At 36.5% G+C, this 22378-nt stretch overlaps 5 protein-coding genes across 16 annotated transcripts in view; 2 read left to right on the top strand and 3 right to left on the bottom strand.

The window, feature by feature from the left end:
- The first annotated feature begins 670 nt into the window (after positions 1-670).
- Positions 671-1678, top strand: LOC129253059 (18S rRNA aminocarboxypropyltransferase). The gene has a single exon (XM_054891298.1). It carries the CDS (start codon positions 782-784, stop codon positions 1595-1597), a length of 816 nt encoding a protein of 271 aa, XP_054747273.1. The 5' UTR covers positions 671-781; the 3' UTR covers positions 1598-1678.
- A 130-nt stretch (positions 1679-1808) lies between these two features.
- Positions 1809-3727, bottom strand: LOC129253058 (nuA4 complex subunit EAF3 homolog). 2 transcript variants are annotated; one of them, XM_054891296.1, is made up of 4 exons: positions 3546-3727; positions 3338-3455; positions 3157-3269; positions 1809-3100 (listed from the first exon to the last, which is right to left on the bottom strand). In XM_054891296.1, the coding sequence occupies exons 1-4, from the start codon at positions 3571-3573 to the stop codon at positions 2127-2129; spliced, it is 1233 nt and encodes a 410-aa protein (XP_054747271.1). In that variant the 5' UTR covers positions 3574-3727; the 3' UTR covers positions 1809-2126. The 2 variants fall into 2 exon arrangements, with proteins under 2 accessions (XP_054747271.1, XP_054747272.1); XM_054891297.1 differs by having other exon boundaries at positions 1810-3097.
- Positions 3728-3881: 154 nt separating this feature from the next.
- Positions 3882-4390, bottom strand: LOC129252953 (cytochrome c oxidase assembly protein COX16 homolog, mitochondrial). Its single transcript, XM_054891146.1, has 2 exons — positions 4229-4390; positions 3882-4162 (listed from the first exon to the last, which is right to left on the bottom strand). Exons 1-2 carry the CDS (start codon positions 4345-4347, stop codon positions 3988-3990), a joined length of 294 nt encoding a protein of 97 aa, XP_054747121.1. The 5' UTR covers positions 4348-4390; the 3' UTR covers positions 3882-3987.
- A 5309-nt stretch (positions 4391-9699) lies between these two features.
- Positions 9700-10274, top strand: LOC129236092 (uncharacterized). The gene is made up of 2 exons (XM_054870296.1): positions 9700-9876; positions 9955-10274. Exons 1-2 carry the CDS (start codon positions 9835-9837, stop codon positions 10267-10269), a joined length of 357 nt encoding a protein of 118 aa, XP_054726271.1. The 5' UTR covers positions 9700-9834; the 3' UTR covers positions 10270-10274.
- A 266-nt stretch (positions 10275-10540) lies between these two features.
- Positions 10541-22378, bottom strand: part of LOC129249282 (facilitated trehalose transporter Tret1-2 homolog) — a 65533-nt gene continuing 53695 nt past the window's right edge. For 10 of the 11 annotated variants that reach the window (XM_054889059.1, XM_054889016.1, XM_054889000.1 and 7 more), the window contains 7 exons: positions 18661-18806; positions 18430-18540; positions 15212-15297; positions 15024-15140; positions 14433-14927; positions 11084-12139; positions 10541-11010 (listed from right to left, as the gene is read on the bottom strand). In XM_054889059.1, the coding sequence (XP_054745034.1) occupies positions 10771-11010; positions 11084-12139; positions 14433-14927; positions 15024-15140; positions 15212-15297; positions 18430-18540; positions 18661-18806 (2251 nt within the window). In that variant the 3' untranslated portion in view covers positions 10541-10770. The remainder of the gene's footprint in view (positions 11011-11083; positions 12140-14432; positions 14928-15023; positions 15141-15211; positions 15298-18429; positions 18541-18660; positions 18807-22378) is intronic. The other variant, XM_054889087.1, reaches the window with a different exon arrangement.

Here is a 22378-nt window from a genome sequence, read left to right as displayed (position 1 = left end):
TGGCGCTTCATAGGCTGCCTTATCCCTAGTTTTGAGGCTCTAAGTGCTAAGTTAGGATATAAATCGTGTGATTCTGATTTAACAGTAGAATCCAGAAGAGGTCGAAAATTTTTAATTCTTAAGATTGTCTAAAAACGAAGGTGTAAACGCAGAAAAATACTTAAAAGTAAAAGCCTGCAGTATGATGCTCCATATTTAACATTAGCGAGATGTCCTTCCACTTTTTTACAAGCGAAATCTTGTACCAACTGTGAAGCATGGCGGGGGAGGTGTAATGGTCTGGACGCGTTTGACGGCGCAAGGAGTTATTATTATTAAATTTTTTTTTATAGTCAATGGATCAATTTTCTTATTCAACAGTTGGTTTCAGCATGATAATGATCCCAAGCGTTCGGCATATAATGTTAAGCTCTGGTTGCTGTATAACACAAATCACCAAGTACCACGGAAGCTATGATGACTATATTTGTCATTTATAGTTAATGTTTTTTTTTTTTCATTCAATTTCGTTTTCGTGGCGTGTATTTACTTTTGTTTTATTCATTTGCTGTATTTCACTTAATATTAATTTTTACATCACTATTTTATCAAACTCACTAACCCATCTGTGAACAAACCCATAGAGCAATAATTTCGAAATGGCCTTTGAAAGCATGTGACAGAATTGTCAAAAAAAAAAGAATATATAAACAAACACAATTTTTGCGATTAGGACATCGGAGATATTTAATTTTTTGTTACCATTCAATATATTCCAAATAATTTTGAAAAATATTTGAATATGAGCTCTCGAAACCGAGGTCGAAACAAACGTGGAGGAGGTGCACATGGACAATACCGCAATGTTAAAGCTAATCGTAACTGTGAACGAAATTTTGCGCAACGTGCCTGTGAATTAGCCAGCGACGAAGATAGTGGTGACAGTGACAACAGTTCATCGTCTTCCGACGCAGGTACAAATGGCGTTGGGCATCCGCCTGACTTTCCTGTAGCCATGTGGGACCTTAATCATTGTGACCCAAAGAAATGTTCCGGGCGAAAGTTGTCTCGATTAGGTCTTATCGAAAATTTGCGTTTGGGCCAGAAGTTTCCCGGTCTAGTACTAACGCCGGTAGGTGTAAACTGTGTCAGTCCACTTGATAGAGATATAGTTGCCTCGGCAGGTATAGCGGTGGTTGATTGCTCATGGGCTAAACTTGAAGAGACTCCGTTTAATCGCATGCGAAGCCCTCATCCACGCTTGTTACCATATCTTGTGGCAGCTAATCCAATAAACTACGGCAAGCCCTGTAAATTGAGTTGTGTTGAAGCGATAGCGGCTACGCTCTATATTTGTGGCTACGAGGCGGAAGCGCAATGGTATATGGGAAAATTTTCTTGGGGCCACTCATTTATCGAACTCAATGAAAGTATACTCAAAAAGTATGCTGAATGCAAATCTAGTGAGGAAATAGTAAGGGCGCAAAATGAATACCTGGAAGAGGAGCAAGCTGCACATAAAAAGCCAAAGGATTTCAGTGAGTTCTATCCGACGAGCAGTAGCGAAGAAGAAGACCCCGTCGAAAACTTAACAAACAATGTAAAAAAACTGAGCTAAAGTAAGTTTTATTTTTTAGTTTGATGAAAAATTAATAAACTGTAAAAGATAATCTTATAAAAATAAATTGTTTGCCTTGTTTTACTTTGTTTCTCTCAGACATCTTTTTTAAAGGCCTTTTACCCAATTGCGACCGCAACTTGGAAATACTTAAAAGTAAATGATAGGTTTTTATAGTTTTTAAGTTTTTTATTCTAATTTAAGAACTCATAAGTATAACATTTTCATATACGTTTGTTAAAATATAAATTCATTATTGAATACACAATGACATCTACAATCGGCTTTACAATAAAGGAAACATATCACGTTAAAGTTAAATTCGTGATATCGCTAAAAAAGGAACCTTTACAAACTTGTATTGGTACGCTAGTCGTAACTAAATTAAAATATTCAATGACGTGCTATGAAGATGCGAATGAGATTTTATAATGAAATTTTATGAAAATCTACGGATCCACGCAACATTATATTTAACAATAGTCACCTATTTACCGTTACCATTTCTGAATCCGCAGCACATTTAAAATCATTGAGTGTTACGATGGTACTCTGGACTTACATTGACGAAGTTAGTCATACTGAAATAAGTGGCACTATTTTTAACAAGAAATTTTAAAAAGTCATGCAAATGCACTAACAACATCTGCATTGACTTTTCATCTAACGCGGAGAACCCCAGCATTGATCCGAGTTTAACGAATAGACGTAATAGGTGGAATCCACCATAAAGCTTGGAAAGTGGAGTTTCCGGATGCTGCTGCAATATTTCCGCATATTGTGGTCGCTCGAATTTATAGAGCAACTGAGAGCCGATCATGACATTGAAGTACTCGACGACTCCATTTAATACGTCGTTTATTGCTACTTCCTTGGAAGCATTGGTCGACTTAGAAGTCTTCTTGAAGGCAATGTATTGATCAACAATATCTTGCACTGTAATCTTTGCGGGAATGTCAAGCAGTTTGTGCTGGCGCGTAATGGCGTCCCAGTCATCAGCAAGACATTGCTTCAGTTCATCTGGTATTTTTATTTTCACTTCCACCTTGGAAAGGAATGTTTCTTCGGATTCTACACACGTATCTAAACGGCTATGAATTGCCGCCCCGCCAACAGCCGTGTTGGATGTAGCTGCAGGTGTGGATGATGTGTTATTACTAGTGCTGGCCGCGCTACTATTGGATTTGTCACTAGCATTTGATGTGGAGCCCCCACGCTTCTTTTTCGGTGGCTCCTCCTTGGCAGCATCATCCTTATTGGTGCCTGAAGGGGTATTTGATTCCTCTTTAGGAAAAATTCCTCCCTCACTATCTTTGGGGAGTGGAGTACTGGTAGTCGGTTTTATGCGATTGCTTCGGCTAGAACTTGCAGGTGCCGCCAATGGTGTAGTATTCAATTCTTTTGAAGGCGTAGACGCGCGTGATTCACTACTGCCGCTAGCAGTACCATCTTTAGAAGCCACTCCTACAGCCGCATCACCCTTTTTGCCTTTAGGTGTGGCTGCTTATTACAAAAAAAAACACTCTTAGATAAATTCAGTGACGCCGTTGGTTACTTACTTTTTTTATTCTTCCCGGCAGCATTAGAATGCTGCTTGTAAACCTCCTTTTGGCGTTGTACATTCGCTTCATTGTACTTGAGCACACGATTCTCCGGAACCCACTCATCCCAGCTAAGTATGCGGAATTTAATATTATTATTGTGAAATAAAGTGGACTATGTTAGCGGATATTTACTTACTTTTTGTTCCAGCCGGCGTAGTGAATATAGTATTTTATCTGCTTATCCTTTGTAACAGTGCTTTTTAGGGCTTTGGCTTCATAAATTAAGGGTCCATGAAAACATAAAACTTTTTCGCCTGCAAAAGTACACAACAAATATTAGAAATTTATATTCATGAGACAACTGTACGGTTGCTACTGGAAGCTTCGGTACGCCAAGATCTCACCTTCGACGAATTTTAGTTTAGGTGTCATTTCACTTTGGGAAGTTATTTTGAACAATTTTATGAAAACGCAGGGAAATGAATTGATTACAATTTCAGTTCGAATTTGTTGTTTTGTTGGTGAAAGCGATATCTTCGCACGGATTGTATATTACCAACCAGCTGAGAATTTCTTCGATTGAATGTCAAAATATCTGTTCACTTAAAAGAATTGCCAGCTTGACAATATTTTTTTTTTTTTTTGCTTGAGTCACATCTGTACTCACGAACTGTTCACAGTGAGGCATAAATAATAATAGTAGATAACAATAATACAACCAATTTTGGTAAAAGTTTATATATTTTAACAAAGTCAGTACAATTAATGTAAAATAATTAAAATTTAAACGACGCATTTCCTTAAAACTCCTGATGCCACTTTTCTAGCGAAAATATTTTAGGACCGCTATTGCGTCTCCTCCCACGGTCTAGGCCCGCGTTTGTTTTCCCATTCATCAATGTTCAAGCTTTTGATTTTTTCATATTCTTTGTCAAGCGTAACTTCATCGGATTTTTTCATTGAAACACCCAGTTTTTCCATTTCCTGTGGACTCACAGTCCTTTTGCGGGAGAACTCATATCTGATAAAGAGGAACGGAATATTTTTTAACACCAATTTTCACTCGGCCATAATTTGACTTCATTACCTAAGTTTAGAAAATTGTTCCAAGCCAAAAGAACCGCCAACCATGAGAAACAAGAATGGTACTCCATATCTTATTGATTTTCTTTTAAATAGTGAATTTAATTTTTGTGTTGACGACATTGCGCGTGCAGAAACTAATTATTTACATAAAGCAAAACAGCTGATTAACCAAACCGGTGTTGCCGGATGTCTTATGTATAGGAGAAAAAGTCTGTGAATGGAATTTTTTGAAATGAATTTCTAACACTGCATTTCCTTGGTTATTTCAAAACTCTATTTTTTCTTGTATAGGGTTATTCAATAGGTGCGCTTCAACTTTTTTCCGATAGGTAGGGCGAACGACGCAATATTTTTTATTTTTCGCTTGTCATTTGTAAACTTCATTAATATACATTTCATCATGGAACGCTACACACTTGAGCAACGATTGCAAATCGTGCAAATTTTTTATGAAAATAATAATAATAATAATTTGCTACTTTAAGAGCATTACGGCCATTTTACGGTCCATTTAACAAGCCGTCCCGTTTTGGGGTTATGTGAAGTCATTGGTCTACAGTAACAAGCCGGCGACGATTTGTGAGCTCAGAGCCAATATTGAACGCGAAATTGCTGGAATTTCGGCCGATTTATGCAAAAGAGTGGTCAAAAATTGGGTTCAACGATTGGACTTCGTAAAACGTGCACGCGGTGGTCATGCAAAACAAATCGAATTTCATGCTTAAATGTATACGTTTAAACTCGATAATAAAAAAAAAATTAGTTAAAAAAGTCAAACCGTTTGTGTTTTATTCAAAAAAGTTCAAAAGTTGAAGCGCTCTTACTGAAAAACCCTAACAACTAACTAACAGTACATTGAACAAATCTGCTGTTAACATTAATGTATACATTACGTGATGTATAGATAACGTTCTCTACATATTGTTTACGGAAACACAAGTGAGAGAGTACTCAATATTTTAAATAAAGAAAAAAAGAGGTGGTTTTTTGCATACCTTCGTGAAATTTATTACAGAGATGGTATAAAATTATTGGGGAATCATTGAAATAAGGGTATAGAAGTTGAGTGAGATTATAGGGGATAAAAAGTAATTTAGTGTACAAGTTCACATTCTTTTAGTTTTTCATGCTTACATATCAACTGTTATTTAATGCAAGATATAATAATCAAAAGTAAGACTAAAGACCTTATGTTCACCGGCTCAAGCATTCAAGGCGAATCTATTAAAGGTGGTGTTGGTAAATCAATGGATATGTTTTTGTTTTTCTTTCGCCGTGTCCATATGGCTGCCAGCTCAGAATGAAACAAAGCGAACTCATTATTTGTTTTCTAGTTTCACAGTACTTTGCTTTAACAATCAAACGTACAGAACATTGTTGTTGGTCTAGTGCCACCACTTTTAGTGAATGCGCCTTGGTTGCATTGAAATTGCTTTCATTTTAAAGCGATTGAGTTGAGAATCAATGCCAATAAAGCGTTAGTGTTATTAAGCACATAAATATAATGTTGCTAAATCAAAAATTTGTAACATTAAAGCGAAAAAGCAAGTGATTTTAAAATGCGTAAACAACACTTATTGTGGACCTGGAAATAGAAAAACACTGCGTTCTTCTCCAAAATGGAGAGAGCTCTTTATCGTTGGCTTATCTGAATGCGAGATAAAAACTGGTCAGTAAGTGCTCTAATGTTGCAAGAAAAGGCAAAAACACTTCATGCAAAATTTAAAGAAAATGAAGCAAACTTCTTCGCTAATGATTGATGGCTCCAAGGATTCAAGAAGTGGTTCGGCATTCGTTTTCTTAAAATATCAGGCGAAAAACTGTCTTCGCAAACTTAGCTAGTGGATCCGTTTAAAGAAAAACTTAAAGCTAATATAAAATGGCCGAATAGGAGCTGTGCAACGATCAGTTATATAACGCTGATGAGTCGGGGTTATTCTGGAGACTTTTGCCAGAGAAAACGTACGCGTTAAATTTGGAGAAGACAGACCCAGGGTAAAGTCCGAGAAGCAGCGAATCACGTTTTTGTGCTGTACAAGCGCCACTGGATCCCACAAGCTTAAGCTTTTGGTAATTGGAAGGGCAAGGAATCCATACTGCTTTAAAAACTTTTAGGGTCCCACCGACTGTAAGAGCTCGAAATCCGCCTGGATGAGGTCGGCTATTTTCAAGTGATTTCATGAGTCATTTGTTCCTTTTAAGTTTTGTCTGATTTTTAAGCTAAATACACACCAGGCAACCGTTGAAGCAACGGTTGCAGCAACGTGTTGCCTTTGTTTAAGAAACACGTTGCGACCGTTGCTTCAATCTCAGTATTGTGTATAACTGTGGTGCAGGAAAGGTACAAGCGGAAGATACGTAAAATTAAATTTTTTAAATGATCGACGAAATGCGTAAAATTACTTCTCTTATTATAATTGACGAACTTTTGTACGAAAATGAGGAAGAAGAGATGCAACAAAAGAAGAGAAAAAAGATCTGGTCCAAAAATTGGCTTTTAAAAAAATCGAATTTTCGAACGAGAGGCTGCTGAAAGAACTGAAGGAAAATGAGCCAGCGGACTATAAAAATTACATGAGGATGGACGAAGCCCTGTTTAGAAAATTGTTGGACTTCGTAAAGGCCAAAATAACGAAACAAGATACTATAATGAGAGAGGCAATATCAGCAGAAGTTAGACCGGCAATAACTTTGCGGTATCTTGCAACAGGAAACGCTTTAGCGGACTTGAAATTTTTATCAATTTTATTGTATTCATTTTTTAATTGTTCGTATGCTTTTTTTCTAAAATTTTTATTTTTATATTTTTCACTACTTATATCCCACAGCTCTCTCAAATTTTTATATGCGTTAATAAAATTAACATAATTTTCATTATTTTCAATTGCCATTTGTTCCTTTTTCACTTTATTTTACTCCGCACGAACCTTCTTCTTTGCTTGTGTTCAACGAACTGAACGAGTAAAAGCAGTAATCAATGATACACACGAAGCAACGGTTGCAGCAACCTATCCCAAAAATCAAATTTATTTGATATTTCAGGCAACGGTTGCAGCAACACGAAAATCATTTGGCAACACAGCTACACACGAGGCAACGGTTGCTTCAACATGGCCGAGTTGCTGCAACGGTTGCCTGGTGTGTATTTAGCTTTAAGGTTAACTGGTTATTTTTTAAGGTTACATCGTTTGTAAAGGAGAAAGCCTTACCAATTAAAGCTCTCCTCCTAATCGACAACGCTCCTTCTCTCCCAAATGAAGCTGAACTGACAACGGAGAATGGGCCAATTTCGGCAATGTTTATTCCACCAAACCATTTGGTGGCCGCCGTAGCCGAATGGGTTGGTGCGCGACTACCATTCGGAATTCACAGAGAGAACGTCGGTTCGAATCTCGGTGAAAACTCCAAAATTAAGAAAAACATTTTTCTAATAGCGGTCGCCCCTTGGCAGGCAATGGCAAACCTCCGAGTGTATTTCTGCCATGAAAAAGCTCCTCATAAAAATATCTACCGTTCGGAGTCGGCTTGAAACTGTAGGTCCCTCCATTTGTGGAACAACATCAAGGCGCACACCACAAATACTAGGAGGAGCTCGGCCAAACACCCAAAAAGGGTGTACGCGCCAATTATATATATATATATATACAGTGCACTCGCGATAACTCGAACTAATTAAAACAGGCGCTGTTCGATTTATCGAATTTGTGCGACTTATCAATTGAGTGTGCTATGTTAAAAAAACAGTCATCGATATCGATTTTTCGATCGATTGTTGAAAATGGAAGCCAGTAGAAAATTTCTGTAGTATAGTTTCGTTATACGAATTACATTTTGGTCCATTGGCTGGATCAATGGTGTCGCATTCGGCGGCATAAACATAGTTAAAATTAAACCATCCTCGGACTTTAATTCGATTTCGTTGGGATGTGATGGGGCATTATCAATTAGAAGAAGAGCCTTCTCAGGTAGTCCCCCATCTTTCAAATATTTTCTTACCTAAATATTAAAGTCATTTAACTTGGTTAAAAAAATTGTTTCAATGAATTTGGATTTTACCTGCGGCACGGACGAATTATGAAACCAGTCTTTGAAAATCGCCGAAGTCATCCAGGCTGATTTGGAATTTTTGTACTCCACCGGACAGTTAAAATTTTTGAAAACACGAGGATTTCTTGCTTTGTCAATAACGAGAAGTTTAAGCTTATGGTTGCCGGTAGAGTTAGTGCAAGCCATAAATTGCCTTATCTTTCTTTTTTATAAGACTTATGGTGGACTTGGCTACCCCATATTCCTTCGCTAGAGAAGTAACACTACGTCCACGTTTAATTTTGTTAAGGACTTCAGCCCTCTCTTTTAATGTTAAACACTTCAACCTTTTACGATCCATTACTCACGTGCACTGATACACTACAAATGACAAATTTAAAGCAATTTGGTCAATGCAAGATGTTGTTCCCAGAAAACTAACGGGATATTAACGCCGAAATATTCATATGGACAATACACTAGTATACATATAATTTATATACATATACTATTACATATGCATCTATGTACAAAATGTACATGTTTGAAAAGAATGTGTGTACAAATAAATTTGTTTTTTTGTTCGAGTTATAGAGCTTTTTTTTTGTTCGAGTTACAAAGAAGTCAATAGGGGAAAAAATGTGTTCGAGTTAGCACGTCGTTCGACTTAGCGGCTATTCGAGTTACCGCGAGTGCACTGTATTATGCCACCAAACGCTATGCTGAAAACAGCGACCGACGTAAACGCAGTCCCCTGTCAGCTGTTACGATCAAACTAATGAGAACCCCATGTAAATGAAAAATTTCTTCCTTCCGTGTCGTAGTATCGTAGATTTTATCTCAGGATTTTTAAAAATTCCCGTAGAACCCTGTCATCTACATCCCATCATCCTTTTCTCACTACACAGTGTTGCCAAGCAGTACATTTCGAAATCATTTACAAAATAAACTTAGAAAAATTATAGTTTTTATTAATATAACTTAAAAAAACTGTTGAATAATGTTAATTATAGATAAATGAACTATTTGCATTTGTTGGTTTTTGGCTTTGGTTTGTTAAACAATGAAAAATTCTAACTGATAACGCGGATGTGTGAAAAAGTGTGTAAGCGAAAATATCAATGGCAACATTGTGTGGATACAACCAAACACATACACACACAAACCGATGCATTGTGTAAATATGTAACTAAAAGAACGCAGTTGTTCTCTACGGGATGAGTTTTTGTGCTCGTTAGGGGCTGCGTTAAGGGACTGCGTACGTCAGTCACTGTTTTCAGTATTACTCCCCTCATTCAACCGATGGATCAGAATGCAATAAAAATCACTAAGTTGCATTACAGAAACTGCCTTCCAGCTTCAATAGCAGCGACAAAGTCTGATTTGCTCGAGTCGTTGAAAAAAATCAGCTTAAAAACAGTTATAAATCTTTTGGATGCAGCTTGGTTTCGTGTTGGTGAAGCAACATTAGCTAAGTGCTGGAACAGTATTTTAAATTTTGCGGTAAACAATGATGATCCCGAAGATAATGTTCCGTTGGCGGTTTTAAAAGAAAAATGGGAAGCTGAACTTCGCACCTTGATGAGCAACACCGTCGATCTCCTTAGTAGTTTAAATCCTGAGGTTCGTTCGTGTTCACAGATATGCTCAAAGATATGTATGTGGGCTATTGAAACAACTTTTTTTTATTAAAAATTTCAGATTGAGTTCACGTTACCAGCCATTTATGAATGGAACGAAGATACAGAGGAGAGCAATGCAGATCCCGATCATCAACAAAAGGGCGAATCCGATGATGATAGCGTATCAGAGCATCTGGAGAAAATTAAGCCGACTGAAGCAGTTGAAATTTTCAACAAGGCGTTAATATGGGCTGATCATGAAGACGTCGATCAAAATGATATGAGTGTGCTAAGATGGTTAAGGGAGAAAGCTGTGCTTCAAGTTTTAGAAAAACAGAAGATACAAGCAAAGATTACTGTTTTTTTTTTAATAATTTCATACGATGGGACTTAATTTTCAATTAACATATAACGAAAACAAGAATAAAATGTGAAAAAATATATTTACTTAGTCTTTTTGGGCATTCCAAAACGTGAACACTTTTGTTAACGTGAACTGCCTTGGTTTGAATTAGTTCACGTTACCGAGCGTGCGCTGTATTAATAAAAATTTAATATTGGTATGTTACTTTAGCAAACAAATATTATTATAAATTATATATGTATATAACAAAAACACAAAACAAAAAAAAAAAAAAAGAAAAGAAAAAAGAACTGCAACAAAATTAACTAACGAAAGCTGTAATATTATTTTTATTATTATTTTTGCACAACATTTTTCAGATCAATAATGACTTTCATTCCTGTACATTATACATATTCGCAATGTTAACTACATACATACATAATTATACAAATAATAATACTTATTTACACCAAGCAAAATAATGCAGATGGAAAATTACAAATTTACTCATATATAAATTAACGCCTATTTACAATTTCCGTCTACATGTTATAAATGTGTTGTCGTGTTTTCTTCGAACGCTGGGTTGATTTCGCCGCCAATTGACGATTGGTATGGCAAAAAATCACTTTGTTGTAACTGAATTATCTTGGCTTCTGTTTGTGCGCTTACTGGTATTTGTAAATTCTGAAGATTATCTAGCTGTATAGAAGTTTTATTCAAATCTTGGCGACATGATTTCTTCATTAAATTAGTATTGGATTTTTTCGAGAAATGTGCTTCAATTTCCTGGAAATGAAAACAATTATGTTATTTCAATAAATAAACTAAGAATTTAAAAAGTCGAAAACACAATTCTTACATGTAAAGTACGTCCTTCCGTTTCGGGCAAGGTGAAATACAACACAAAAGCGCCTATCAACGCTACCGCCGAATAAAGCCAAAATGTTCCTGGCAAAGTGAATGCTGACAGCATTTGCAAGAAAAGCTTATTAGCCAAGAAACCAAAAATATAACCCAATCCACTGACGAGACCCGAAGCAGTACTGCGCACCGGCGCTGGAAATACTTCTCCGATAAGTATCCAAGGAATCATACGTATTCCGAAATGTGCAAAAAATGCGCTGCCCAGCAATAAAATTAATGGAAGCCACACTAGATTGTTGGTTGTTTGTTTTGGCACTGGTAGCAATATCTCCTTGCTGACCTCTTCTGTAGATGGCAAGTTCGCTTTATGCTCGACGACAGAAATTGTTGATGAAGCCGTAGTTATTGTTTCGCTCAAATTAGGTGACGCTGTTGTTGTTTCCATATCTTCTTCCGAGTCAGTAAGATCAAAAAATGGCGTAGAATTTCGGCTGGTATTATTTGAATCTGTGTAATCCAATCCGGGCAATTCTACAAAGGATAATTGATCATTGTAGTCGTCAAAAGAAAGTTCTTGCCCTTCTCTTTTGGTGCGATTTAATATTTGGCTCCATATTTCCTTGGTGTCATTTTTGGCTACTAACGTAGTCACCTCTATGCTGGTGTCATCCGCTAATGTGTACAGAGTTGTTGTTTCCAATAATTGCTTATTCAGCAATTTATCTGGCATTGCTGGTAACAAGGCATCTGAGTCGGTCTCGAAAAGTTTACTAATATTCGCTTGTGTTATTAAACTCTCTTTTGGAACTATATTGGAAGCATTTATGACCACATTGTCCACCGCAAAACCAGGCACCACCTTTACATAATGAGCATAGGTGGCCGTTCCAAACATGCAAAATCCCACGCCAAGTGTAGAGATCATAACCAGTGGCCGCTTTCCGGTAAAATGAATGAGGAAGACACACATTATGGTGGCAATCATCTCTGCAACGCCCAGCAAAATTGTCGCGTGGTATTTGTTAATAGGTGCTTTTAGTGTATGGAAAATCTGAAAAATACAGTAGTTTATATTAAAAATACAAATATAAATTTTAATGGCATTGGGGTGCGTCGGTTTGAACATAATCATATAAGGAGAACAGTTGCGTCGCTCGCGCTTAGTAATAATGCTTAAAATGCTTTTGTTAAAGGCTAGTTTTTAGCTAAAGTATTTTAAACACCTTTTCGTAAACATTTTTTGTTTGAGATATCGCGAAATTTAAAGTTTATAATTTTATTTATGGTAAATCTATGTATTTAGTAGGGGTGGGACTATTCGAATAAAAATTATTCGAATAATAAAATCTTTTATTCGAGAGGTATTCGTAATTCGAATAATATGTAATATTTAAACTATTCGAATAGTGAGGTATTCGAATAGTAAGGTATTCGAATAATGAACTATTCGAATTATTTGAAACGAATAGTATTATTAGTTTTATTCGAATAATGTTTATTCGAATATTATTCGAAAATAATCCCACCCCTAGTATTTAGGTATATTTATAACTTTTCGAATAAACCGTATTTTCTAATGAAATTGAAAGAGTGTTCATTTTATCTATTTTAAGATTTAAGGTTTATTTTAAACGTAGTTTTTTCCGTGAATTTTCTTTATTAGTTACAAAAATTTTAGTTCTTAGGCAACGTTGTAAATTACTGATATGTAGGTATATGGAAGATGGGCGCAGTTGTTAACCGACTTGTACGAAAGGTTGATGCGGTTTTTGTCAGGATTCAATAATTTTCAAACACAATGTTGCTACCAATTTTGGCAGAGTTTTTGTTAAAAGAATTTTATATATGTATGTCTATACATTTACTTGAAAACGTGGTTCGAAGCCCATTCGCAAAATTTTTAAAGAAACGTATTTACTTCTCTGATATCACCTCGTAAGTAAAATTTCTTTTATATTTTTGAAAATTTCCGTTAAATATAAAATAAGCGCGGTGAGCACCAGATTTTGCTTACTTTCAATATTAATATATGGGAAGAGTAACACATATATCAAGATTCTATCAGATACGTAAGCCTCCACTCGAGCTCTCCGAGTACGGACGAGAGATTCCGATGCCTCGCGCCATTCTGGGCACTTTTTTATGCAATTTTTAAAGCATGTTAGGTATTTGCTAATTCTGCATATGCGTCGAAACGGATCGTAAATACGATTTTTATAGATATCTAGATTCCAGATCCAAAATGGAAAGGGTACAAAGGGCAGCATCCAAGCTTATCACAGAAGCGCTGCCTTCTGCCCCAACCAAGACTCTTAAGGCTCAAGTAAACCTTCTGTCCATAAAAGAGAATGCCTTGTGGGTCTGGGAATCATCCATTACACCAAACCCATCACTTTTTTTTCTGACAGTCAAACTGCCATTAAATTTCTACAGTGCCAAAATACTTCATCCAAAGTATCTGTGGAATGTAGAGCTATTATAAATTAACTAAATTAACTCGCTAAACGCAATATCTTTCTCTATCATTCTTTTAATAAAATTATGCAAGTATTTTTCAACAAAATAATTGATTAACGGTAAAGAATTTTGCCGTTTTACGCTTATGTTTGTGAGCGGAGCCAATGGACATCAAACTCGCAGGATAAGTTTGTTGTCAAGCCTATTGGAAGTTAATCGGAGAAATTTTATAGGTGGCACTGTGGTCGAGATATTTCAAACAAATTTTAGACATGTTTCTAAAAACCGTACCTGTTTTCACGAACGTCATTTCTTTGTTATTGTATTTTGGGACGAATTTCGTTGCAGGTAAAAATATGATTAATTACCTGCTGCATTGCTAAATAAAGTAAATATTTAAATTAAGTTGTTTGATTTGCTTATAATGGATATAATGGGCCATCTTTGGTATAAAGGTATCTGCCAAAAGTATATCAAGTTTTTGGAGCAACCGCGTTATCAAACTTTAAACTTGCATGGACTGAATCCATTTATTTACTTTTCCAATAATTTCATATGAGATTGAACCGCAGCGATCGGGTTAACTAGTGTGAATAATAAGAAAATGTCTATAAGTGATAATTATGCGAGCTCCTTTTTTAAATTATTAGCCTCAACTATCGGTCGCAATTTGGAATTGAATTAGCCACTCAACTGCGAACACTGACAAACGAAATCCCATCGGAGAAACAAATGATTGAAATATCACATACAAGCCTTTTAAGTTTAAGACAATTTAGGGAATTCTTAGGATTTTTTTTTTGCTTTAGCAATCGGATAACCACTTGTACACATTTCCTTATAATTGACAACACCAAAGGTACATAGATTTTCTTTTTTACACCCACCTGCACAGCATACGTTTGTAGAGTTGTCTTGCCAGAAAAATGTCCCGTAAAGAACGTAAATGTGACTAGCAAAAATGGCGCCAAAAATGAACGCTTACGAAACATTCTTAAACGACTGGTGCACTTGGATGGCTTATCATCATGATTTAGAGAAGCTTCTTCCAAAGCCGGTTGTGTAATTAATTCCTCGTAAAGTCGATTGAATTCTGCCTCAATCATATATTCTGGCACCCAACCACGTAGCCATTGTAGAGATTTTACAGCCTCACGAAAGCGATGTTCTCTTATTAGCCATGTGGGACTTTCGGGCACAAAGCACAATGCTATTATACAAATGATCGGAAAAGCTGAGCTCAAAGCGGCTATTGTTCGCCAATCCAACAAAGAGCCCATAATGAATTGTATGAAAACACCGGTTATGACACATGTTGAACCGAGAGCTGATAGTATACCACGGAATTTGGGCTCGGTTATTTCGGCAACATACGTCAATACCTAAACAAGGGGGAAAATGTAAAACAAAAGCAAATACATACACAATTAAATTGCACTCGTACATAGTTGTTTACAAAGTATATAAAATTAAATTACCGGCGCTTCCATTAGACCGCCACCTAGTCCGCTCAAACACAGTGCAGCATAAAGATGTTCAGTGCGCGTCGAAAAGTGGAAAAGTAGCCATGAAGCCAAAATAGGCAAATTGACCAACTAAAAATGATGAAATTTCAATAGTTGTAAATAATAAAAAAAAGAATATATATATATATTTATTTTCTTACCTGCATAGCGCGACGTTTGCCAAGCGGTTGTGTAAGAAGACCCGAAAATAGGCAACCCAAAGGCACACAAATTAAATTTATAGAACCTGCAAAGAAAGTGTATTTCCTTAATGCACGTACAAATGCCCATTGATGCTGTTTTTACGACTAAATAGTATGAGATCATACATATAGATCTACTACATAGTATGTAAGAAAGGAAACAATAACGGACATTTTTTTTTGCGCTGAATAAATTTTTTTGTAATGGAGCGAAAAGACGTCAGCAGACATGGTAAAAAAAAAAATGTTTATTCAACTTATTTTGCTGACGAACGTCAGTTCTTCTTCGACTAGAAAGTACTGTTGAATTATTCATGGGGAATTTATCGGCGAATTTGTATCGAATATTTGTTAATAAGATTTTCGTTGAAACATGTTTAAAATAATTCTTCTGCAATGCGAAACATGTAGGACAGTATTGTATTCCAGTATTGTAGCTGTCGCCAAATGAGTGGAATGAATCTCTAGCTTCGCTGAAATATTCTTCTACGTTGGTCCGCACCATAGATGTGCTTTGCTTTCCTTAATATTGGGATTTAGCCAATCTACAAAACATTTCAAGCCCTCTCTGTTACGAATCACGTAATTCGCTAAAGGATTTGGATGTTTCATTATTAACTATACGCCTCCTCGTGGTTTTCGGTCGCCCTCTGCTTCTAGTACCGATCGCGTTCCTTTCCAAAGCTGAATGTGCAACAATGTTTGCGTCCTTTCTTAACGTGTGGCCGATTCACACGTATTTCCTGAGCTTAATGTCGTTATCTCTGCCTTTTTGCTTCGTGATTTTCCATAGTCTTTGATTAGAAAATGTTCTCGGAATGTCTCTCGCTGAAAATTCTCATTATTCGCTGTAAGCAGCTATTGACGAAACATTGCATCTTGGGTATAATGGTTTTTGTTGTGTGCCAAACCTTTAAATTTTTTTAATTTAGTCGTTCAATCGATTGTGGGTGATTTCCGAACTTCCGTAAAAGAAGCGTAAGCCCGCTTTGCTCAACATCATCAAGAGCGTCGTTACCAGCATGGAAAGGTTGCACATTTTGAGCGTTAGATCGCTTTGATTTCTATATTAGACCAACTTTATGGGAAACAGTGGATATGGCGTTTAACAGGTTTTGCATTTCGTTGTGGTTTGCTTTTAGATAAGCGCATATTTTCACTTAAAACCCAAATTAAGCCTGAGGAATGCTGTAGAATTACGAAGGTAATTGATCACCCTCTTTCAAAAACTTTCTCCCATAACTGAACGTTAATAACCGTTAATAATGTCATGCAAAAATTGCACTTTGAGGTTTGGCATTACCTGACGGGCAAACTTTTTCTGCCAGCTTTTATTGCTATGTTAGAGTGGCTAAATGATTTACCTAATCTTATGCCCCATGTTCTTAAACCATCCGAACTTTTGTTGAATTCAATCAGTCCCTCCGCCAAGCCTTTGCCGAAAGGATGGAGAAGAGTTCAAAGAAAAGGCTCGGAAGAGCTATATGGACTCCGCCTTTCCCTATTCTCTACACCTCCTACCTTTTACGGTGCCTCACTTGGTCATATATCCCGTAGAAATCCATACACACCTATTCCTTCTAATGAGCTGGTTACTGTTCTACGTTCATCGAGGGTTGACTAAGTGAATACGAGGGCGATTCAATAAGTACCCGTGTTTGATGACAGAGGGCGTTCTTGAGGGAAGTTGGTTTTAGCATCGTGTACTGCCATCTATCAAACGACGGCAAAATAAATTTCAGACTGATTGATAGCTTAGTTTGGATTTGGCAAGACGTTCGAGTAAGACGTGTTTCGTGATGTTCGCTAAGATGGAAAAAGAGCAGTATCGTTTCGTAATTCGCTTTTTGTTTTTAGATAGGAAAAAATGCGAGGAGATAAGAGCAAAGTTGGTCGATGTCTATGGGAACGCTTCACCATCTATGACGACAGTTAGATATTGGTTCCGAGGAAATCATTCAAAAAGTCCACGACATATTTCTTGCTGACGACGAACGAAATTGCGCGAAGTAACAGAGGTCATAGGTGTGCAGACCGGAATGGCAATTAATATATTACATGATAAGTTGGCGAGGAAAAACTTGTCGGCCCGATAGGTGCCGCCGTTGCTCACAAGAAAAAATAAGCGGATGCGGGTGTTAACTTGGACGCAATGTTTAGAGCAATTTAAGCGAGATCCCAAGGAATTTTTGCGTGGAGTTGTCGTCGTTGATGAAAGTTGGATTCATTCATTGCACACCAGAAACTAAGCAATAATTAAAACAATCGAGTTCTCCCGGTGAATCTGCTCCAAAGAAGGCGAAGACAGTCACAGGCGATTTTTTTGGATGCGAACGGCGTCATCTTCATGGACTTTTAGAAAAAGGAAGAACGATCACTAGACAATACTACAGTGAGTTATTGGTCCGCTTTTACAAAAAATTCAAAGAGACACGGCCGCATTTGGCGAAAAGGAGCTGTTTCACCACGATGACGCACCGGCACATTAATTCGGAGTTCTCGCCGCCAGACTGTATGAATTGCTGCCGCACCCCCGTATTCACCCGATCTGGCCCCCAGTGACTTTTTCTTGTTCCCTAACATAAAGAAATGGCTCACGGGGGGAAAAATTAGTTCAAACGAGGAGGTCATCGTCGAAACAGAGGCGTATTTTGGAGAGGTCGACAAGTCCTACTTTTTGGAGGGGCCGGAAGGGCCCCCCCTTTCTAAAAGGGGATTATGTGAAAAAAAACAAGTTTTGAAAAACTGGTGTCTTCATTTCTAACACGGGTACTTATTGAATCCTCCCCGTACGATACTCTGGTGCTTAGTTTAGTCCAACTACTGTTGTTGCTTTTGCAGCCTTGTTCTGGAATTGTGAAAACAGCTTGCGAAAAGCGTTATATATCATTTATTGTGCAAATATATAATATTGGTGCTACAGGGAGAAAAGGTGGAAACCTCAAAAGCTTAAAATACTCAGATTGTTCAAAATACTGAACCGATTTTAACGGAATTAATATGATTTTCTAGAGATAATTCCACAAAATAGAAACTTAAAGAATAGGAGGCACAATAGCTTTCATAAGAACTATATATTTTCTCCGTTTCTAGCTAGTACGTGTATTGTAAAAGAAAATAAATTCATATATTTCTTAACAAAATTTTTAGTAAAACTATATATTTTCGATACTTACTAAACCAAGATATTTCATCTCTATTTAATACTATATCACTGGGTTCACGTCCTTCACCGCCCTGTATGGCTGGTATCACTATGGTGGGAAAGCCCAGCGTCATACCATACACTGTAGGGGAAATATACAATATTATATACAAATGTAACTATTTGAAAGTTAAATTCTCTTTATGACGAATGAGAATTAAATGTATATTTCTCTAAATAGTTTAAACTGTTTGCTAATTACCAAAAAGTAATATATTCTTAGCGCTTACAGCTAAAAATTGTGGTAATGCGCGTCGAAAATTACTAATTTCCGAAGGGTCACCAGCCATGTCAGATGAAAGGTTCCGGTTGCCATTTTGTATGAAATACGGTTGGTTATTAACGGAGCTGAAATTTAAAAATGAATATTTATAAATTACATTTACAAGTAAAACAAAGCATCTAACCAATAAAGTGTGCTTCACTAACCGAGGCGATAAATTATGCCTAGCTTTACAATGGCCTTTAAGACTTTCATTTCCTCTACTCCCTGGGGAAGATAAATTTACTGATTCCGAAAATATGGTAAAGTTTGAGTAAAAATCCACCTTTTGTTTGTTTACATTGCATTTTTTAATTACATTTCACTTTAAATCTAACTACAGATTTCAAAAGGCATATCAATTTATAATTAAATATTATCAGTCCAAGAATGTAACAAACTTCACAGAAACTAAAAATGCATTTACCAGCTGGATGAAGAAAGCTTATAGTTAGAAGTGAATTGAGAAAATGCCCGTTTGGTCTCAGATATGCAAATTTTTCTTTAAAGTCCAACAGTAACCCAATTGAAAGGCTAGATAATCATTACATTCATTAGATATACAAGTACAATTTAAAAAAAGTTACAATTGACTTCCGTCACTCCTTGCAAATAATTACTTAATATTTTTTTTTTTTATTACCGTTAGATACTAGTATACAACCTCAAACGATCAATAAATACCGTGTTTGACCACAGGTGGCATTGATATTAGTTTGGGAATCCATTATTTTTTCGGTAGATGGCCGTAATGATCGATATCTCGTAAAGTATCGATCCAACAATTTAAAGTCAATGCTCGTTGTCAAGGTGACATTGCACACTAACAAAAATCTTTTGCTGTTTTTTGTTTGTTCCATTCAGTTGGGAGTTACATGGTCTTAACAGTGGAAGTCAGCAAAGAGAAAATTCGGTACATTTTACAATTTTTCTTTGATAAAGGCGAAAATGCCATCCAGGCCGCTGAAATTGTGAATGGTGTTCATGATGCCGATACTTCAACAGCTAATTACAAGCAATTTTGATTTCGTCGATTCCATTCACACTGTTTTGATGATAAAGAAAATGTCGATAATGTCAAAAATGTCTATAAAAATTCAGAAATAATCGAAGTTGACCGGTATGCTAGTAGTCCCAGGAGCAAAAGATCGGCTAAAAAACAGTTTTAAACCATTTGCGCAAAAATTTTACCCAAGAGTAATGAGTTTAACAAAGCGCGCCAGGCGGTTCTTTTTCATGCTAACCGGTGAAGCCAAGTCCTTCTCCACCTGATCTTTCCAACGCAGAGGAGGCCTTCCTCTTCCTCTGCTACCACCAGCTGGTACCGCATCGAATACTTTCAAAACCGGAGCGTTTGTATCCATTCGGACGACATGACCCAGCCAGCGTAGCCGCTGGATCTTTATTCGCTGCGCTATGTCTATGTCGTCGTAAAGCTTATACAGGTCATGAAACTAATATTAACGGATTATATTACAGTTGTGCGCTTTCGACTGTCAAATGACCCCATCCCAAATTTCAAATCTATTCATACGCTAATTTTTATTTGACGGTTAATCTATCCTGTGTGCTCCAAGTTTATCGATGAAATTAAAGCAAATCAAGAAGTATTGAGCTATAATTGGCTTTAGTAAATTTGGGATTTAAAGAAGTGCCTCCGGATTCGATTCCATTGCTTTAACAGTTTTATTTTCACTTTAATACAATTTGGCATACTTGACATTAAATCAACATAAGCGAAAGATATCATTTTCCACAAGATTTTTCAAATCGAGGATATAAGTCTAAATCCTATACGGAGACAAACATGAGGAGAACTTCCTGTTATGGATAGCATTGAAATTTTATTCCCTATGTAAGATTTGCCAAATATCAGTATTTAAAAGTTGTTCCAACGGGATTCCAATCTATAAATTACATCCCTGAAGTAAGAATCTGGAAGGGTTGCAAAATTCGTTGCCGCAGCTGTTATGACCTCATCATTTGATGAAAAACGCTACGGACGTTATTCATACCCTCAACTGGGTTAAAAGGTTACAATAAGGGTCAGAATTTATTTTTTACTAGTTCGCAAGTAATCCACAAACAAAATTAATTGCGCATCCGAAAAACGGAGCCGAAGAATCAGGTTCACACCACACTTTAACCTCTTGTTTTGATTTAGGATCATGGTGATAGAACCAAGACTCATCCATAGTGATGAATCGGTGCACAAAATCCACTTTATCCTTTCGAAAACGATCTGAATGTTGTTGAGAAAGTCGCATTCGAATGTGTTTTTGTTCCATTATTAGCGAGTGTGGCACCCATTGTGCACACAGCTTTCTAAAACCCAATACTTCAGTCAAAATATTGCTTACACTTCAACTAGAAACTCTTTCAGTTACTCGACAATTTTCCAATACGAATCATACATATGATTTTTTCTCCGATTTCTGGGGTTGCTGTTTTTGGATGTCCTTGACGTGGATCGTCTTGAAGGCTTGTACGAACACGTTTAAATCAGAAACCCATCTTTCTACTGTACTAATTGATAGTGAAAAGTCTCGATACACGTTCATCATTCGTCCATACATTCCCTTTGCTTTTAAACGTGCAAAAATAAAAATTCAATCTCTGCACGATACTTGATTTTGCTATTGTAGAAAATACTGTGACACGTCGATAATAAATGGATTGTAGGCAAAGAATGAATTGCCAGATTGTAATGTACCTTCACATGGTATGTATGTAGATATATACATATAATTGGCGTTTACACTCTTTTTTGGGTGTTTGGCCGAGCTCCTCCTCCTATGTTTTTGTGGTGTACTCGTATTGATGTTGGTCCACAAATGGAGGGGCCTACAGTTTTAAGCCCACTCCGAACAGCAGATATTTTTTTATGAGGAGCTTTCTCTGACTTATCTTCTCTTGTTTATTGATTGACGATTCGTTGCATGTTTTGGTTTAGGCAAGTAGGCTGCTAGTTCTTACTTGGTGATAGATAAACTATCCGCAACTCAAAGCGGGTACTTGTCTGTTTTGGTCCGCGAGTGGTATTTTATTTCCCACTTATCCTGTAAAGCTGTTAATGTATCATATAACTATTGTATTTTAGCATTGATCGACAGACCGTTGTCTAATCTAGGTAACATGATTAAATTTTAAACCTCATGTTCTTTTATTATTTCAGGCGTCATTGTTTCACGAACTAAAATACAGCACATGGAAAATATTATAACTCGATTGTTTCTATGGTAAAAACTATAAATCTGGCAAAAAATTGTGAAAAAAGCGCATCTATTTTCCTCTGAAATGCTAGAAATTTTGACGCAAAATTACTGAAGCGTTACACTGGTACCCTAAATATGGTAAAACACAAAAATCGGCTAAAAAAGAGTTGGTCAAATGAGCCTAAACCCTCACTAGTACCAAGTAACCATTGCTAAATTCTTTCAGTCAAAGTTCTATAACTTCCTCAGTTTTCCTCTGATTTGCTTGAAATTTCAACACAACTTTGACTTTCTATCAAAAAATTATTTCTATTCAATTTTGTTGGATGTTAAATAAGAACATTTCTATTAGTATGTGTACTCGTTTAAGAACTTGTACATAAAATAAGATAAAGCAAACAAATTAAAAGTGAAAATTACAGTGTGCTGGCTGTCGATAATTT

This window comes from Anastrepha obliqua, chromosome 1 (genome assembly GCF_027943255.1).
Source record: "Anastrepha obliqua isolate idAnaObli1 chromosome 1, idAnaObli1_1.0, whole genome shotgun sequence".
NCBI lineage: Eukaryota > Metazoa > Arthropoda > Insecta > Diptera > Tephritidae > Anastrepha > Anastrepha obliqua.
This window is presented reverse-complemented; position numbering and strand designations above follow the sequence as displayed.

Excerpts from the sequence above, each read along its gene's own strand:
- LOC129236092 (XM_054870296.1), top strand. The coding sequence starts at position 9,835 with ATGAGCAACACCGTCGATCTCCTTAGTAGTTTAAATCCTGAG. Across the intron at positions 9,877-9,954 it reads TTAGTAGTTTAAATCCTGAG|ATTGAGTTCACGTTACCAGC; the intron begins GTTCGTTCGTGT and ends TAAAAATTTCAG.
- LOC129252953 (XM_054891146.1), bottom strand. The coding sequence starts at position 4,347 with ATGTCGTCAACACAAAAATTAAATTCACTATTTAAAAGAAAATCAATA. Across the intron at positions 4,163-4,228 it reads GAACAATTTTCTAAACTTAG|ATATGAGTTCTCCCGCAAAA; the intron begins GTAATGAAGTCA and ends CCTCTTTATCAG.
- LOC129253059 (XM_054891298.1), top strand. The coding sequence starts at position 782 with ATGAGCTCTCGAAACCGAGGTCGAAACAAACGTGGAGGAGGTGCACAT.
- LOC129253058 (XM_054891296.1), bottom strand. The coding sequence starts at position 3,573 with ATGACACCTAAACTAAAATTCGTCGAAG. Across the intron at positions 3,456-3,545 it reads TAAACTAAAATTCGTCGAAG|GCGAAAAAGTTTTATGTTTT; the intron begins GTGAGATCTTGG and ends GTACTTTTGCAG. Across the intron at positions 3,101-3,156 it reads TGCCGGGAAGAATAAAAAAA|CAGCCACACCTAAAGGCAAA; the intron begins GTAAGTAACCAA and ends TTTTGTAATAAG.